The 19,079-nt window shown below is 42.6% G+C and overlaps 1 protein-coding gene across 1 annotated transcript; it reads right to left on the bottom strand.

Moving 5' to 3' along the window:
- Nucleotides 1-2,511: 2,511 nt before the first annotated feature.
- LOC119723980 lies at nucleotides 2,512-12,968 on the bottom strand. Its single transcript, XM_038194903.1, has 2 exons — nucleotides 2,902-12,968; nucleotides 2,512-2,589 (listed from the first exon to the last, which is right to left on the bottom strand). The coding sequence occupies exons 1-2, from the start codon at nucleotides 12,943-12,945 to the stop codon at nucleotides 2,512-2,514; spliced, it is 10,122 nt and encodes a 3,373-aa protein (XP_038050831.1). The 5' UTR covers nucleotides 12,946-12,968.
- Between the last annotated feature and the right edge of the window lie 6,111 nt (nucleotides 12,969-19,079).

The raw sequence follows: 19,079 nt of genomic DNA, 5'->3' as shown, positions 1-19,079 counted from the left end.
TTAAACGCGTACAAAACCCATTGCACGGAAATACGTAAAAGTGGGTCAAATGAGATTTGCGTTTTCACGAAGAGCCACATATCTTTGTTACATTTTCAACTGCGCGCGCGTACTCGTACTCACGCGCGCCTATAGAAATACACATTGAACAGAAAGGGCTAATATGTCGGAAACCTGAATTTGCGTTTTCACGAAGAGCCACATATCTCTACTAATTAATTTTCACTAATTAACTGCTGAATTAAGTCTTATTACTGGGTTCTTGTAAAAATTCAGCTCACACAGAATAGTGTGATGGTTTCCTTGCTTCACAAAGTTGTTGCAAAGTGGTATTTGTTTGCAGTTTTAAAATACGAGAAACTTCTTTTGCGATTATCTCAAAAACACTTTTTCTTCAAAAACGACATATGTGGCTCTTCGTGAAAACGGTGACGAACTGAATGATCTCCTATTTAATGGCAAAATTTAGGATTTCTTAAATTCTGAATCAATAATCTGTTCGTAGCTAGCATCTCCAATGAAGATGAAAGTTAAAACACATGTAACCTGCAACCGGAAGGAGGAGCCATCAACTGCATGGTCTCCTATTCAATCCCAAACTACCTGTATCCCAAAGAAATAAACCCAAATGCAACACTGAGGAAAAATATACAGCCATTATCTGCATGTCTGTAAAGAATATTGGTGAAGGGCTTAATACATCTAACACTAATTAGTACACAGAAAATTCATTTTGAGATTTCATATCCATCAGCTGCATGGTCTCTTTTCAAATCCCCTAACTGATATGGTGTCACAATGAAAAACCTAATGCAGCCGTCATTTGCCCCGATTTAATAACATTTAACACCAGTCATGCATTGCAACTGCATTAACTGTGTTTGCCTAAATCATTATACATATGTTTAACAAGCCATCATAATTATCTGCATGACTGTTTACTTCAAGTGGCATAATATTATTTGGCATATTACATATACTGTGTTGCATTTTGACCAACTTCTTGTCTACAAGAGTTAAAGTCCAGTCCAAGTAAGTAAGTCCAGTCCAAGTAAGGTATTAGCATTTTTATTATACAGACTTGAACTAGATAATATCAGTCTTCAGTAACACTGTAGTCATGACTCCAATTTGGTAGATGCTCAGTCCTTATCTCAAAGTAGCTCTGTAAACTGTGAGAAAGACATAACATAAAATAATAGTATAAAAATACAACCTTAAGTGTTTATGTGTAAAAATGCCAAATAAGGTTCAAGTTAGACATTCACGTGCACATGCAGGTCAGACATTTGGGGGAGGGGGAGGCGAGTTGTTTTCTTGCAACTTTCAGAAAAGGCAGGTTTTTAGAAAAGATTTTACTTCAACAAATATATTGTAAAGCAAGGGGGATGACCGGGGATGCTTTCTGTTCCATTTCCCTTGTCATTTCTCTTTTATTAAAGAAAGAGGACATGAAGCCCCTCCCCCTGCAAAAAAACATAATCTAAAATCTCCATCTGCATTTAAACACCTGGGGTATGAAATTGATATTCATAAATACCTCAGACAGTTTAGCTAATCCTATTGGTCGAGAGCCCGTCACGTGGCCGGTCTTAAACGGATGATAAAGACATGGCTAGCTGGTTGCTCCATGGTCTTAAACACTTTTCCAGTGTCACAATAAAATATGGACTCCTAAAAATCCTGTGCCTCTTACCGTTTCATTGGTTGAACGTTCACAATCCTCACGTAGGCATGCGCAACACCACAAGCGAGTCAGAATTTTATAGTTCTAAATTCAAAGCGCAACGCCCCAGGTGCGTTCTGCGTGACATCGCGCAGAACATGTTACGCGCGCGTCAATCTCCATAAAAGGGTTGTTTACATCTTACTCGCCAGCTGAACACTCCATTATTTTGCTAGAGGGATGTTTCAAAAAGCATGAAGTGAACTTGTTGAACAAAATCGGGATTTTTTGAACGAATTACTTGATATTTTTTTACGGATAAGGTATTTATGAATGGGAATAAATATGTGCTCGGTCGGTATTTATCACTCTGTTTAATACCGCTTAGAGTTTGGGTGCTGATAATTACCCTCGCCTCCGGCTCGGGTAATTATCAGCACCCAGACTCTAAGCGGTATTAAACGAGTGATAAAAACCTCCGGAGCACACATTTATTCCCTTATTATAATACTCTTATGAATCAAATATTGCACGAGTCGAAGACGAGTGCAATATTGTCATAGCGAGTGCATATACCTGGCCTTCTGCGCGCTGCATGCGCGCGGTATGTTCCGTGTTCGACGGTACGCGCGCGCTACGTTCTGTTGAGTGGTTGACAACTGTGACTTTCTATGATCTTGATCAAGCGGGAACCTGCGAAAATGCCCGGATTGACTGCAATAACAATGTTATTGCAGTCAACTTTTTATGAAAGCATACAATATGCTGATTTATTTTTACCGCCGGAAGCCTGATATAAATAATAATCACATTTATTTTTTTACATACCCTGGTCAACTTATCCCTTAGTACGATGAGCCAGTTGCAAGTGCTGTTTTCTTCACTCCTTTGTGTTTTCCCTTCACTGCTTTTTCCTCTTTACACTGCAGAGAGAAGACTAGAATTATTGAAATGTAGAATTATTATATTTCATGCAACGAATTACTGTCTAGATTGTGTCTTGGAGGGAGTAAAGGAATTAGAATATCTATGCCCATCTTGTAGAGGCAATACAAATCTTGAAAATTGCCATGTAGTGAGGAAAGACTGATTGCCTTTAAGTTTTTGCAATGTCTGATTTCTGCATCTGCCCCGCAATCACAAAAGACGGTTCTGAGTCTTTTAATTCCACTTTTGAAAGAATTATATTGTATTAATTCCATGTTAACCAGCGAAAAACAATGTGAGAAACGTACCTTAATTGTCTTGTCCAAATATGCTATGAGGTCCATAATGTGGCAAAGTTGAGTGTCTTTGTGAAGAAGAGGGATCACACGGTCATATCCAGCCAATCCTCCCAAAAGATCACGTAGTCGCTCTTGGCAGTTAGGTTGAAAGTTCCGTCTTGCTCCGAGGTAGCGAAAAGCAAACGTCTTTAGGATGTCTCGGAACTGAATGACAACATCTGGAGGACAGCTGGAGCAGCATTTGTGTAGTTCGAGCTGGAATTTAACAGGGAACTTTGTACGATATTCTTTACCAAGGTTCTGTATGACTGCAGCTGACAGACGAAGCTCCAAATGATGGTACAGTGCAACTATGTGCTTTAGGTTGATGGATTTTAACAGGTCAGGAAATTTAATTGAAATGACTGCGCTCCACTTGTTGATGAACTCGTCCAATGTAGCCTCTGGGTCGCCACTGGTTCTCCTCAGAAGACCCATGAGTGCATCTAGCGTTTGAAGCAAGTCACGCGTGAATGTATACCTATGTACCTCCTTAATGACCAAATTGACAATGTCCTCCGGCAAGGATTCTTGTCGGACCTTGGATGCCACGTCATCAAGAATGCCAGTTGATGAACTGTACAAGTCATCAGCAAAGATGAAACCTTCGAAGGTGCTTCCATCAGTAATTATCACTTTGTTCAGTACAGTGCTTAATGCCACCTCCATCTCAATCTGGTTTAGGTCATAAGATATCTCCGTTCCATGTCCATACTCTGTGTTGATGTCGTGATGACAGAGGCATTCATCTGACGGGGGAAGAATGACATCCTTCTTTCTCACCAGGTTCAGAGGTTTGGTTGGAGCAGCAGCAAGATGGCTGTCCTTGACGAGGAAGCCGATTGCTGGGCAGTTTGTGGTTGTAGCTATATTTAGAGCCTCCATCAAGAATTCATTCTGTGTTTCTTGAAGAGTCTTGATCATTCGCTTCAAAGTGTTTTGCTCGATCCCTTTAGGCATGAGGCACTCCTTGATCTGAGAGTCAAGTGTGATGTCATCTGGACGGGTGGTTTCGCCAGTGAGCTCAGTCCACGTGGCACAGACCTCATTGAATGCCTTCATAAAATCTTGCCAAGGCTCGGACATATTTGGCTGATCATCAAGCAAAACCCTGATATGTTTGTTGCAATATTTGTGCGTGGCTCTTTGAAGGCTCATGTGACTACTCAGCAGCAAATTCCATCTCAACAAGGTAGGGAGGAAGGCAACATACTTTAGAGCATTGTATCGTGACAGTACAAGATGGAGAAACGGGAAATGCTCTGAATTGTTGTTCCTGTGATTACAAAAGCATGCTCGGAGGTCTTCAAGCGATGGCTCGCGTTTACTACGAGATGATCTTTGTAAAATCTTGCTTGTACTCTCATCAATGTTATCCAGCTCATGCATGTGGTGATGAATGGATTCAGCTGGTGTGCCAACCATGTTGAACGAATCTTCGAAAAATTGACGTTTGGCAAGTGTTGAATTTTGAAGTACCTTCTCAACAACATTGTGTATTTCCATCTCTTGGTGATTTATGACGGAAGCTGAGGCACCTGTATATTGCGGAGAAACCAAAACATCAGAAGACTTCGCTATGATGCAGTGAAGTAGCACGGAGGTGTCTTGGCTATTTGCTCTTAGTACCAATGGCAAGACCGACCACAACTCCAGCAATCTGGTTTCCATCATGGTGCCCTCACAAAAGGGAACCTTCTTGAAGTCATCGGGGAATACCTCAGCTGCAACATAGAGACACCCATGAACCATGAAGTCAGTGACTAATTGTGATGCAATGGACATGCCTTTGTTTCCCTGAAGTTTATTCCACAACTGGGGCACAGGAGGAAAGCTGTATCCACTTGTTCTTTGGGTCTGTTGTGTTGACTGATCATCAGGCGTTGATGTATCACCAAATAACAAATTACCACAAGTTGGGCAGTTTTTGTACCGTTCATACCGTAGATCCTGTACAAACTGCAGTCCGCAATGGCAGATGACTGCTCTGGTACATGCATCTTCGGTTGAAGACTGATTCTGTGATCCCGGGAAAAATGTCCCTTTCTTGGCCACAGCTTGCGATGAAAAGAGCTTCTGAAAGATACTCTGTTCTTTACCCGGCTCCAATGGACCAAGTATGATAGTGGCGAGGTGCATTAACACGGAGGCAAGATGCGCATCCTGCAGAGTAGATTTTTCGGATAGCTGGAGTTTACTTTTAAAGTCGGTAACCCCTGAAATGGCCTTTATGACATAATACCACGCTGTTCCTTGGAGGTTTGTATCTGTGATTCCCTTGATGATCCACTGGGCATGAAGCCTCTTCGAGTCACTGAATCTTGTCGCAACAAGGTAGGAGTAATCGACGAGCACTGCCATTAGTGCAGTGCGGTGTTTTGTTGAGGATTCGAGCTTACTGATGACAGTCTCCATTTTAGTTTTATCATCGCGAAGAAGCAGTACCCAGGCATTTCTCACGTCGTTGTACATCTCCATGTAATTCATCGGGCTATAACCAATAACCGGGCAAAGAAGACTTTGGTAATCACTATTTTGCCCACCTGACAGTGCTGAGAGAGAAGCCACTGCCATTCTCAAATCATAGAGACTGATGTCCTGATGAAACATATATCGCAAGATCCACTTATGAACATCGACTGGCGTTTTGACAAAGGAATCAGCCATTATCTTGAGTTCTTCGGAAAAGTTGTCAACATTGCTACTGTCTGTGAATATCTCTGCAAAAACACGAAACAACTTGCTCAGAAAAGCCAACGCACAAACAAACTTCAGCGAACATTCAGTGGAGTTAGCAACGACTCGGCTTGCAATGATGGAAGTGGTCATGTAACCAGAATGATCTTCCATCAGACTATAACTCGTTATGTTGCAGAAACCACATTCTCCAATCAAATCACAACAGAGGGTTGCAAAATGAGAGTTCAGTCCATCTGGTTGGTTTTGAAGCATGTTGTCCAAAATGACAAGATTGTCCGAACGTCTGACTTGATTCACATCGTCACTGATGAGCTCTGTGAACACTGTATCTTTGTCTGTATCAATTTCACATATGATACGCCGCATCACCAGTCGTGATCCTTCGATGAGACTTCCATCATCAGTGACCAGAGATCTGCAGATGTTCTCCAACAAAGGAGTTTTAACATTTGCTTTGATGCAACGATCAAAATACTTGGACAGAAAGAGGCGGTTTTTGGTCGTATAGGACCCCCTGTTGCTCTCTTGCTGAATGAAACTGATAGTCTTTTCTACGAAAATGCGAATACTGTCGCTGTCCAAAACGTTGCCACCTTCAGTGGTGACAATCAGCTCATCAAGTATACGAAGGTGACTAGGCAATGTGAGCAAGTTCACAAAGTCTTTGCAAAAGTGCAAGTAATGGAGTTCCCTCGGCCGAACCTTAATACTTTCGGCTGATAACCAAATGTTGTTGACAAACCGTACCCATGATTCCTGACCTTTGAATTTTTCAAGAAATCCTGTGCTCGGGAGCAAGGACTGGCATACAGATGAGACTAGTTGGAATTTCAGTGAACTTTCATCAGTCTCCCCATCAAACGATGCACTATCATCTGTTTCCCCATCGTAACTTTCAAGCGCTAAGACAAAAGATTCATCGCCAAAATCTAGCTCATCCAGAAATTCATTACTTGCATCCACAAACTCCACTGATGTGTCACACTGCTCATCTTTATTAGAAACCAAGCCGTTGTCAAGACCGAAGAAGCTAACATCACTTTTCTTGCAGTTGGTTCCAAGAACTGACATTAGCAGTTGCAAGGAATCATCTCCCGTAGCCAGATGGTAAATGTTCAAAAGCTGAAGTTGGGCGGCGAAAAGTTCTGAATTCATGAGAAAAGCAATATGCCACTTGGCGAGTTCTTCATTTGCTGAAGACACCTTGCCAAGTCCCAACACTTGATGCTGTACGAGCAACTTTGTCGTATTGATGCGCATTTCAAGTGGCATCTGACTCACATACGTGATTGAGAAGACATTACATAAGTCATTCAAATACGAGTGGATGTGCTGTAACAAGAACTCGCCATCAACAACCGTTGACATGTCGTATGTGATAGCCTTCGGAAGCACGCCATTTAAGATGCCTGTCAACTTGACAACCATCTCATCAGACAGCACAAAAGACTGCATCTCATCGAACTGTTCTGCAACAAGCTCTGCTTCTGCATCTGCTCGAAGGCGTGTCATGTGCTCCTCAATGATGGTGTAGAGCTTGTGGAAAAAAGGGAAACCTAGGGCAGGCGGAGGGGCATCGACCTTGCATGATTGATTCCCTTTTGGATCTGGAAGAGATTTTGATCGAACGTCACAAACTGATGGATTCATGAGCATGGTTTCCCAAATGACCTTGCACTCTTCTCGGTTTAAGTAACTGTCCCATGCATTGTGTTCTTCTAGAAAGTACACGATCTTAAAGAGAGGCGGGGGAATCCTGCGTTTCACATGCTCTTTCAGTGCAAGGATGAAACTGGCACACTCAAACAATAATTCGACTTCACAAGCAACATCCACTTGCCAGCTCATATTGTGATCTTCTTCCTTGATGTCGTGTAAGATTTTCTTAGAAAGGCATTGAAGCAGCTCGGGACACTCAGTCACCCTTCTAATTAATTGGAGGATCTCATCTACAGTTTTTGACCGATGGTCGTATGAGATACAAGAAAAACACCACATAAGCTTATCCTTAATGACCGAGTCAATGTCAATTAACTTGGCACAGACGTCAGAGATGGACATGTTGATAACTTCGGCAACTTGAAGCTTTGGTTGTTCCAGTGAATCAAGTGTGACTTGTTGCCAACCACACAGGAAGTTGAACTGCCACGGAAAGGTCGAGGTCATTCCGCCAACCTCCTGATCCCTTTCTACATGAACTACAATACAAAGGTGCTTCACTTCTTGGGGAGACCTTGCTTCCCTATACTCCTCTAAATATTTGTCAATATGACATTTGGCCAAAAGCATGTGCTGTGCGTCTAGAGATGTTTTGCACTGAAGAATGAAAAGCTGATCATTGCTCATGCCGAATCGTTGCAGTGCTTCTGTAAGCTGTCTCTCTGATTTGAACTGACTCAGTTTTGCAGCTTGCATTCTGAACAAACCATCCACACATTGGGTCAAGTCAACGTGAATAGTAGAGTAAGTATACACTATCAGCTTACATGGACGTATCTGGAATTTACCATCTACTAATGATGCAGAGGGAGCTTGCTCAAAGATAGCATGTTGAAGGAAATACTTTAGTCCACCGTTAAGTGGAAGATCTAGGTACTTCTTTTGGATGCAGAGTACTTCCTCTTGTTCATCAATTACCAACTGTGACTTTGATGCTCGGAGAACTGCATCAACTGACGCAATCTTCAGCAGGTCTTGCTTACAGGTGTCCGCAATTTCTCTGAAGTCCATAGTCTGACTACTCATCTCTTGGCAGCGAAAAGCAACCAGAGAGGGAAGGGTATCACTATGATAACCCAAGAAAGCTTGACTTGGAGTAAACTGCATTTCTTCTACTGTTGATATGTCCTCAACCCACTTACGCAAAATGTCAATCGCTCGCTCCTCCACATCACTTACAATATCCATGAACGTTAGCGTCTGTTTTTCAAATCTGTTCAACAAGGGAGGATCTGAGTAGTCCACATTCTGCTGGTCGATGATGACTATGCAACGGAAGTCTGGATGTACCTGACACATCGGGTTGCTGTAGGCCCCTAAAGCCACACGACAGTGTCTCTTCTTGCCTACAAGCGTGTAGTTCTGATTCAGCATATCATACAGGCTGCTGTACACATTCTCCAAGTCACGGAGCACAAGAACACAACCTTCTTCCATACACAGAATGATCCTACTCAGGATACGGTAGTTGTATTCTTCTGATATGTCATCATTAAATCTGCTTCCGAGGAGAATTATGGGCTTCTTTTCTAACTTAAACAATACCTTCTCTATGATGCTCAGCGCAGAGTCTCCACTGGTGATCAGCATGAGGTGTCGGGCATGTTTGTCTGCTAGGTTGTCTTTGATCAGGTCTAAAGCTGACGGGTGCTTTGCAGTATTTTGAACAACATTCAATGCTTTCGTGAATGTGTTCATTATTTTTGGCATATCTGATCGAATTCCTCCAAAGTTTCGACGAAGCCCACTTTCTAATGTGGTAGGTGGCATTGTCATGCTTTTGATGAGAGAATAATAATCTCTCAAGCCATGGAAGTTTGCATGTGTTTGGTTATTCTGGTGGTCTAAAAATGCCTTGGCTAGCTTTTTCAACTTCTCGTCATCTCTCGGTTTGTATGCATCCGTCTCAGAAGCTCTTCGTTGTGCACTCTCATCTCGGATTGACTTCGCCGTCTCAAACAAATCATCTTCACTAGGCTCTGGCCTGGACAGGTGAACAGCTCGATTCATTTTTGCAGCATCGAGTGCCCAGTTAGATATTCCAACTACAGCCATCTCAGGGAAGTCACCCGTGCTAGGTTCCAACAAACTGTGCAGAACCTTGAGTGGATTGAAGGAGGACTTTTCCGCCAGGCCTATTTCATCTAGGAGGACAACTGGTAAGATGTCTGGATTAGCCTCCTTGTAGCGTCTTGCCTTTTCAAAGACCTTTATGATCCCTTCAGATGTTGATGACTCTGATCCTTGATAGGAAACGATATAGACAGCTGGCAGTGTCTTGAAGTACTTATCTTTGGAGTCTGGTCCCCTGAGATTACTGCGGATGAGTTGCAATGAAAGTGACTTGCTGCAACCTGGTTTTCCAACCAAAAACACAGGAATCCTATTAAGGATGGAAGTAAGGACAACAAACACATTTTCCCTCAGGGCCTCATTCTTGGCTATTCCCTCCTCGAGTTCCATCCTATTCAGAATGTCCAGCTGCTCTTTTCTTATGACCTCTTCTATCTGCTCCTCCGTAAAAGGAGGATACTTCTTTTTACAGATTTTGGCTACGCTTTCTCTGTACAGCTTTCGGTCATCGGATGAAGATAATCGTGAATGATAGCAGTGGGAGAGTGCAAGGATGATAGCTCTCACTTCATAGTCACAACAGAAATCGTTGTTCAGTTTTGCAAGGCCTTTCTCCTTCAACATGTTGTTCATCCATTTAGCAAGATCATTGCACCTTTTGATATCACGAAGGCTCACGCAATACTTGTTGTTCGTGTTACGCTTGATGAAATTTTGCGACATACTCAACAAGTCAACAAAGAGTGCAGCCAAGTCTTTCCCGATGTCTTTGACCATCCGGTGAGTGTATGCTTCTTCATCTTTTGCGTTTAGTGCACCATAATCCCAGACGTAGTCCATCAAGGCTTCTGGAAGTGGATGAACTCTGTATACCAACTTTGACTGTTCGTCAACAGTTAGCTTCCCTTGTAGACCTGATGTATGAGACTCTCCTTTTCTCAGCGAATAAGGATTGCAGGCTGCAAGGAATACCAGATTCGGTGGTAGGCGTTCGCCTAGACACGTTTGATGACAGATGATCTCACTCAGTAGTCCCAGGTGATCACAAGTGTTTATTTCATCAAGGAAGCACCATATATCGTGATCAAGGTTATCCTCGGCGTCTTTCTGCATTTTGGTAATGAAGTCAATTATATTCCGTTTAGAAACGCCTGCATGAAAATTCATAACCTCGAATTGAACTTCACAAACTCGAGCTAGGAAAGTGATAAGAGTGGTCTTACCACATCCCGTTTCACCCATGATGACAACTGGGACTCGTGACTTAACCCTCATGTGAATCAACACCATCTTCATCAAGTTGTCAGGTGTAAGAGCGTAGGATTCTTTCAGGTGGCCAAGCTTGCTTTTAGGGAATGGGTCACGCGTGTCCCTGCATATTTTTTCTAAGACGTTTTGCAGCTGGACTTTTTCGATGCTCTGATAGTCTGGAAGCTCCTTTTTCAGTTGTTTTTCAAATAGGTCCTTGACACTTTCAGGAACTTGATTGAGCAGACGGTATAGGGGAGATAGCGTTTGTGTGTCTGAATGATTGAATACGACTATCAGATGATTGCTGTCTGCCCACTGCACCATGCCCTTGACACGCTCTACCATATTTTCTGCGGTAACAGACGGACCCAGAGTATGCGCACTCAAAACTTTATCCGCATCCCTCCCAGTCGGTTGTTTCGTATCACTTGATTCCACAGAGCGTGACGAAAACTCTTTTGCAACTGCATCAAGGGCATTGAAAACATCAGATCGTACTCGATGTGGACCTGCCCCTAACATGTCCTGCAGACCTTTGGTACTAAAGAATTGAGATGCTGACATCTTCTTTAATTCTGTAGCAAGGACGTTCAGAAAGATGTTGACGGTGGAAAATGCCATTTTAGACTTCAGGGAAAAATGATCCTTCAAAAGCTGCTTGCATTGAACGTCGGGGAGGATTTCGGCTTTTACAGGTCCCGTCAAATGTATCTCGTTTGAATCAAGTACCTCATTTTCAGATGCTTGGAGATAGTGGCAAACAACTTGGACGGGGCTGTTTATGTCTGTGCTTACTAGGTAACTGTCGTAGTTGTCCCATTCTATGTGACGTCTGTTAAAATAACTGCAGTTTGTCAAAGAGTTGCGAAGGTGGTGCTGCTGCGTGTTTGAAATCTCAATGAAGACCTCATCATACCTCAACTCGCACAAATGTGTACCTGACACAACCATCCCAATAACCAACAGTTCGAAAATGAAAGAATCGACTAGGCTTGGATCAGACGTCGGTCTTATGTCAACGTGTAGTACTTGGAACCCGGATGAAGACTTTTGAAGAAGCTGCTGAACTAATTCCCTCTTTGTCACCGGCCCTCCAATCTCAAAACAAATGGCATTCTTATCTTGCTCTGCTGCTCTGCTGGCTATGTACTCCGACTTTCCCAGTCCAGGGACTTCAGATGTGATCACTTCAACATTTGGCCATCCCTGCTCGAGACATTCTCTCATCTCATTCGCCGTCATTCCCTGAATTTGATGTGTGAAATGTGGAGAAAATTGATCAATAATATGATGATGGTAACCGCCGCGGCAAATGATAGCCAGAAAGAAGGACTGATCGTCTTGCTGGAGACCTTTTACTTCATCCACCAACGAAAACTGAATCTCTGTTGCCAGTTGTTCCACATTGATGAGAGCATAAAGTGTCTTTGACTTATTTTGCGATGCATTGCGACATCGTCGTAGCAGAAGGTAGACCTCCTCCCAAGTTGTTTCCGAATGGCAAAACAGAACGTGGCTTGCCTGGGGGTAATGGCCTGTTGTGTTTCTCATAAGCATCATGAGAACTGGAATCGAACTTTTGCTGTCTTTTTTCAATTCTGCTACGAAAACCTTACCAGGTTGTACTGTGTTGTCGAATGTAGCTTTTTGCGCTGTTTTGAGACTCATAGGCCTAATACGTCTGTCTTTAGACATGCAGTCCAAAAAGATCTTGTTTAGAGCTCTACCTGTCTCAACCAAACGAGCCTCCACATCAGCACTATCTTTCGGTTGTTCGTAGTATTGTCTCAGATGACTGCTCACGTTAATTCCGGCATTCACATAATGGAAAAGATTCATAATGTCAACATCATTTTCATTTTCTCCTCTGAAAAACTGGTCGAGCATCCACAGTTGTCTTGAATGGAAAAAGTTCAAGTAGTGGAATTTACTCCTTTCGCCATCTAATATGTTCTTCCAGTGTTGGAACTCAGTCTTCTGGGTACTTTTAAGACTAAGAAGAAAATGTAGAGTTCTTACACTTCGTTGAAAGCTCTTGAAGTTGTAGTGACCAGCATTTGCTAGCCCCGAGCAAAGCTCGACGATCTCATTTACTTCATCAACACATTGGATAAACTGTTGGAGCTGTTTAGACGAACAACATTCTCCTCCTTGTCTCGCCGATTCATAAGACAATCTTGAATTAACCATCAACAAAGCTCTACTACGCAAGTCATTCAGCTCATCCTGCTCAAATTTTGCCACAGTCATATCGTCCCTCATATAGCTCATAGTCACTTGGCAAATTTCATCCCTTTTCAGGACAAAGCTGAACAAACCCTTCGTCAACGCATTGAGAATTATCTTCTTTGTCATTTCTCCCCTTTGAGCAATATTGGTGTACAGATTCTTAAGAGCATGGAAATGCTGGTTGCACTTTTCGATCTTCTCAGAAATGTTCTTAATGCCAAGCTTTTTACTCTCATGAAGGGCATCGATAAGCTTATCTGGTGTGTCGAGTATCTCAACTCTTAGGAAAGGCCCAATGAACCGTTGAACGTCAATAAGATCTGAAACAGTTGATTCACTGACGAAAGAATCGGACCTCTCCTCGACCGCATCGATAAGATTTCGCAGATCTTCATCTCTGATTGGCTTTAGAAACTGAATTAACTGATCAGAGTGTATCAGCTCACTTATAGGCTTCCAGTCGTCACTGCTGAACTTGTTATGAACATTTTCGACTTTCCTTATTGCAGGATGGAGCTTTTTCAGGAGGACCGTCGCATTAGCAGACTCAAGAATGTTGACCACAATCTGGACATCCTGAAGGAGGTCGGATTTCCCATGTTCGGGTATTTTAAATGTTCGGAAAAGACACTGCAACTGTGTTGCGTACTCTCTTGTCATTTCAAGCTTCTCCCAACTTTTAACACATTCTTCGGATTTTTTACTGATGGGCTTGCCAGCAAATCTGGACAGTTTGTCTAACTCCAAAGCAAGTGTTCTCTCGTCAACACCATCGAGCAAACATGTGATTTGGCCTGCTGTTATTTTGTGACATCCCTCGACAATATCGGAACAAAGCGTTTTGAAGAATGGCAGGCTCTTTGATATGACCAGTTCAGCAAATGAAGCTATCTGCGCTGGTTTTTCTCCGCTCTCACTTGCAATGTCAAGTTCAGAGGTACCAGAAGTATCACATGACGCATCTTCTTTATTGTCAGACGTGAATTCACAGGTAGAGCTTTTTGGCGCGCCGCGACCCTCAGACTCAAAGTCCCTAGAGCAAATATTGAAGAACATCTTCGACCTTGTAATCATCTTTACCTCTTCGCCAGTTTCGAGGATCGGCCGTAAAACGCCCCAGTAATTTATGGACACAAGGTCCTTGAAACATGCATCACTCTCAGGGCTAGCATCGTCCTTTCTGCGATTGACCTCCATTTGGATTTTCTCCAAATCAGTTCGGCACGCGTTCCTCGCCAACGTTTTGTAAAACGTTACAAACCCTTCAATTTGACCAAGTTGCTGTGCATGCCTATCTATAATTGCCATTTTGTCATGAAAAGACTGATCACGCTTTGTGGCAGTAGTTTCATCTGGGTGAATATTGACAATCCGACAAAGTGACAATAGCTTGTCGATAGAACCTCCTTTCAACAACCTGTTGACAAACTTCACGGTTACCGACATATTCAGAAATGATTTCTCAACAGACTCGAGACAAGCAGTGGCCGCCTTGTAACTCGCGTTGTTTTGCAGTACGTAATCACCCGTCTCTTTAGCCTTGAAAATAAGCTGCCAAAAGCTGAAGTTGTCCAGAATGTTGAACACATCGTTTTGCACTCGAGGAACTAAATCGATGGAGGCCGTCAGTACATCCACAACACACCTTTTTTTAAATTGAACAAAAAAGGAAGAAAAGAGATTTTGGGCAGTCAGTCACCAGAAATGTTTTGAATCCCGACGTGTCACAGGAAAAATTCATAATGGACTCCGTGCACAAGAGCCTCCTCACTCGGTTAAAAAGAGGCTGGATGCGAAAGGAGGAGGATAGAGAAATCGCATTGCTGCTGTCGCCTGGCGCTCTCCCAAAAACGAAACAGGTTTGTGCACGTTCATAGTAAAATGAAATGTGTGCACTCCGTACCATAAGCGTGCGCACCAGAGAGCACGTCACTTGTCCCTCCAACGGACCACTCACGAGTGGTCAAGAAGCGCTTTGGAATAACTGTTCATGCACGGAATCCATACGTCCTGGTTTCTAGATTGTGGTGACCATGGAGGCCATGTGGAAAACGTGAAAACTCCGTACCCGTCAATCGGTCTTGCAACCGAGACACGCTGTATACTCTCCATTCAGTCTTATTTCAATTTATTATATTACAATGCTTAAAAATTTTCGACAGGGGCGTAGCAAGGTAATTGTTATGGGGGGAATTCTTGAAAAAGGCACTTGCACATGTATTCGTGCTGAAATGTACACACGTTCTTTTTTTTCTTCCGAACACTTAGCCTCCGTGAAACCAAATAGTTGGGGGAGGGGGGGGGGGGGGGGGCTGGTACCATCTGTCGAAAACCGACGATTATGCACACTGACTGACAATATATGGTGCTTTTTCAGGCCGGTACATGCGGGAAAATAAAAAAGGCACCCGTAACGGTCGATGGCACCAAAAAGAGCACGACTTTAAAAAAAAAAAAAAAAAAAAAAAGAGAGAAAATGTCACTAGTAAAATGGGCACTTGTTAACAAAATAAGGGCACTGTGAGCGCTGGTAAAAAAAAGGGCATTTGAATGGAAATGGGCAGTCTTTACAAAATATTGGGGGGGGGGAATACCCCCCTTAACCCCCCCCCCCCTTGCTGGCTACGTCTACGGTCGGCTTTCGAAGGTCAAACCCAATATAAAATACATTCTTACGGTTGTCAAGTGTTGCCAATAATTGTTCCAATGCCGTAATGGTGGGGGAGGAGGAATTTTTTTGATAATGCGTGTTCTACTTAGAAAATAGGATACGGAAAAGAGCTCAAGTATTTGTCTGTGTTTCTCACGAATATTCTTTTCAAACTTACTTCGAATGAAGCTCTATTTGGCCGTCTTGTGTGAATGGCGAAATTAGTTCATAGATGGTTGTGGACGTCACCTCCTTCACTTTGATCATCTGAACTATATGTGAGGTCGCCATTTCTTGTTCTTTGCCATGACACGTCTCTCTCCTAAAAACTATATCTACGAGTGTGCGGAGTTCTTCATGGTTTCGGATGAATTCCAGCGCTTCGTTATTCATAGAGGCAACCAATTCTGGTAACTGTTGAATCCATAGGGTGGAGTGCACTGAGTCGAGAAACTGGTACATTTTGTGTACGATGTCTCGCGGATGCCCTTCAGTTCGTAACTGTTGGTCAAATCCCTTCTCGACCAATTGCCCGAGATGTTTAAGGCTCAACCAGTTGGTAACCCACTTCTTGATCATGACTTTAAGAAAGCTATCAACACAGATTTGACGGTTTCCCTGTATAAGTACATCCCAGAGAAACGTAAACATTTTTTTGGCAATGTAGTCAGGAGGTTGTGTGTCCCAAAATGCATCATCGGAAAGCAAAGTTTCCATAAACTTTGCATCATCTTCGAACCATTTGCAGTTTTGAGCAAGTAGTTCAAGAACAATTTCTTGAGCCAGCAATTTCATTGTAGGCTCGTTGATTTCAGCAATTGTTTTCAAGAATTCACGCAAGCCTTCTGGAGACTCTATCTGCGTTTGGATAGCACTTTTTACCCACGATTTGTACTGTCCTTGACAGTCCTTGAAGGCGGGAGAATCCTCTTTTAAAGCTCGAAGGAGCACATTTACATGTGTGATGCTCTGGAAAACGTATTTGACTAGTGTTTCTCCATCTTTTGTTATGTCTTTGCAGCAGCGGGACAGGACTTTCCCCTGAGACACTGGATCCAGCAATTTGCTGGCTGCATTTTCCCATGAATTGTGGTACGTGCACAGCTGTTTTGCGCTTATTGCTGGGTACGTGTAAAATACGAGATGCAACCAGCTGCCTTCAAGGGACCGTGTGCAATCAACAGCGATGTTTTCAAGATCGCATGACATCTCATTTTCTGCGTTCAACAGAAAGGGAGTGATTATTTGAACAGAACTTTGAAACGCATCAAGTATTTTTTTCGCGATATTCCGACTACGCATCTCACCCGTGATTGAAATGTTGCCCAACAGCCTTGCAAGGAAAACCACCATAGCATCTGATGAGCACTCGCTTTTTTGGACTAGGTTTATGATATTTGACTGCACACCCTTACGATATTCGTTTGGTATATGCTCTTTCAATGCGTGTAGCTTTTGGGAATGCTTATTATTGAGAACCCGGACCAAATTCGCGTCGGTCACGGAACTGTATAGCTCCAGCTCATATAGTAGGTGACCCATGAATGACTTTTGATGTGCTATGGAAGACCCATCTTGAAAGACATCTTCGCAACAATCAACACATTCCTCTAATGTTCTGTATTGTAGCTCCCAATTGACAGATGCAGAATACTCTGACATAAACATAAATTCTATGGAACGATGGAAAATTCCTTTCTCTTTGATTTCAGCATACTTGTAACTATATAAAGGCCCAGCCGGAAGCTCCAAGCAAACTATAGCCATCCCCCAAGCTGTCTTTGTAACTGGATCAATCAGAATTTGCACCCGTTTCATGGGAACTATTAACTGGCGTGAACTTCTACCGCAACCATGCTCAAAGATGTGGAGCTGAGTCCTGTTGACCTTTTCAGCTTCGTGTAGAACTTGGAAAGTTTGGGGTTTCTGAATTGAAGTCGTACAAAAAAAGACTGTGTAAACATCATTAAATAAGAAGTGGCAATAGTACAATTACTTTAAATTGAACTTTAATATTTGTGATTTCACTAAACGATTGATAGGGTAGTATTTTGATGTAGGCCTAGTAAGTCATATACCCAGTTCACAGCGTCTTTGGAATCATCTTGTGGCTTGGCAATGGAAGAACCCGCGTCTGCTTCAAGCGTCTCCGTACTGCCTGAAAATGCCTGTGCAAACGAATAAAAGAACAACAATCGTGGGAAAACTGCCATTACTCGATGCGAGGCCTTTTACGAAAACGAATCAACAGTGAATAATTTACTTCTAATTTCACTTGGCATACGATTGGTAGGCCTGCCTAAGCACTAACAAGTAACTAGTTTTTGGATAGGAATGAACTAAGATTGTAAAAAGAATTATGCATAACATATCACTAACAATCTATAGGTTTTTTTCAGTTAATTTCACATTTTATAAACGCAGAGGAACAATGTAATAACGATGCTTTATACCTGTGAGTTTGCACCGTGTGTGGATTCCCGTGGGTCTGTTTGCTCAGTGTAAGCCAGTTTTTGCCGAGCATCACCTCCACGTTCGTAAGTGCCGCCAGGAACTGCAGCTTTCTGTTGATATTTTGTTGAAAGGGCACGGTTATCAATTGTATCATTAATTCAAATGAAAGGTTGAAGTTTTTCTTATCTGTGAACACAACATCAATTTGGCACTCGTTAGTTACTCGTGTTAATTTATTCATGTAGTTTATTAGGTAGTGATATGCATGTGAAAAATGAAACGGGATGTAATTTTTCAAGGTATGAAACGTTTTAACCAGTGTTTCGTCGTACAATAAAACCCAAAAGGTAGCTCCGACATTTCAACTTTAGTAAACATTCCAATTGAAGTACTTGGCAATTAATATTACCGTTTTGATGTAACATAACCATTCGTTTAAAAAAAGTTGGTAACCGGATAAAATTGAATAAAACAAAAATGCCCACCGAAAATTGGTCGTCTGGTGCAGTGCTGCCTTCTTGGTGAATTTCTGTCCCACACGGATCTCCTGTTTTGACATTGATTTCACTCGCTTCCCTGGTATCGCGATGATGTTCGAGTTGTACGTTGTCTGAAACACTCTTTTGTGTCTCACCAAGCTTCGTGCATACGTCATCGACTAGCTTTTTGAACTCTTTCGAAGTAAAAGCTTTGTTAAACGAAATACCGTATTGAAATGTCTTTACGCAGCTTACGATCTTCTGAAGTAAAATGTTGTCAATGACGTTGAGGACACTTAGGCCGGAATGAAGTTTGTCGTAGCTTATGTGAGCAACAAGCACTGCCAACAAAGCCAGCTGACTCCTTGCGGTTGTAGAAGAGATCGCTCGACATATCCAGAGCATTAACATGTTTGCCTCAAGATCAGCCTTTAGCACCGGAAGATACTTTTCAAGCGCAAGGGCGTGGTCGCCCCGTGGATACAGCAGATGTCTCATTTCAACTATTTTTGACTTATTGATTTCAGTGTCGTCGTCACACATCTCTTGTAGATGAGACACCAAACCTATGAAGTAGGCGGTCGGGAGATTTG

Source organism: Patiria miniata, unplaced genomic scaffold (assembly GCF_015706575.1).
Source record: "Patiria miniata isolate m_02_andy unplaced genomic scaffold, ASM1570657v1 HiC_scaffold_17, whole genome shotgun sequence".
NCBI lineage: Eukaryota > Metazoa > Echinodermata > Asteroidea > Valvatida > Asterinidae > Patiria > Patiria miniata.
This window is presented reverse-complemented; position numbering and strand designations above follow the sequence as displayed.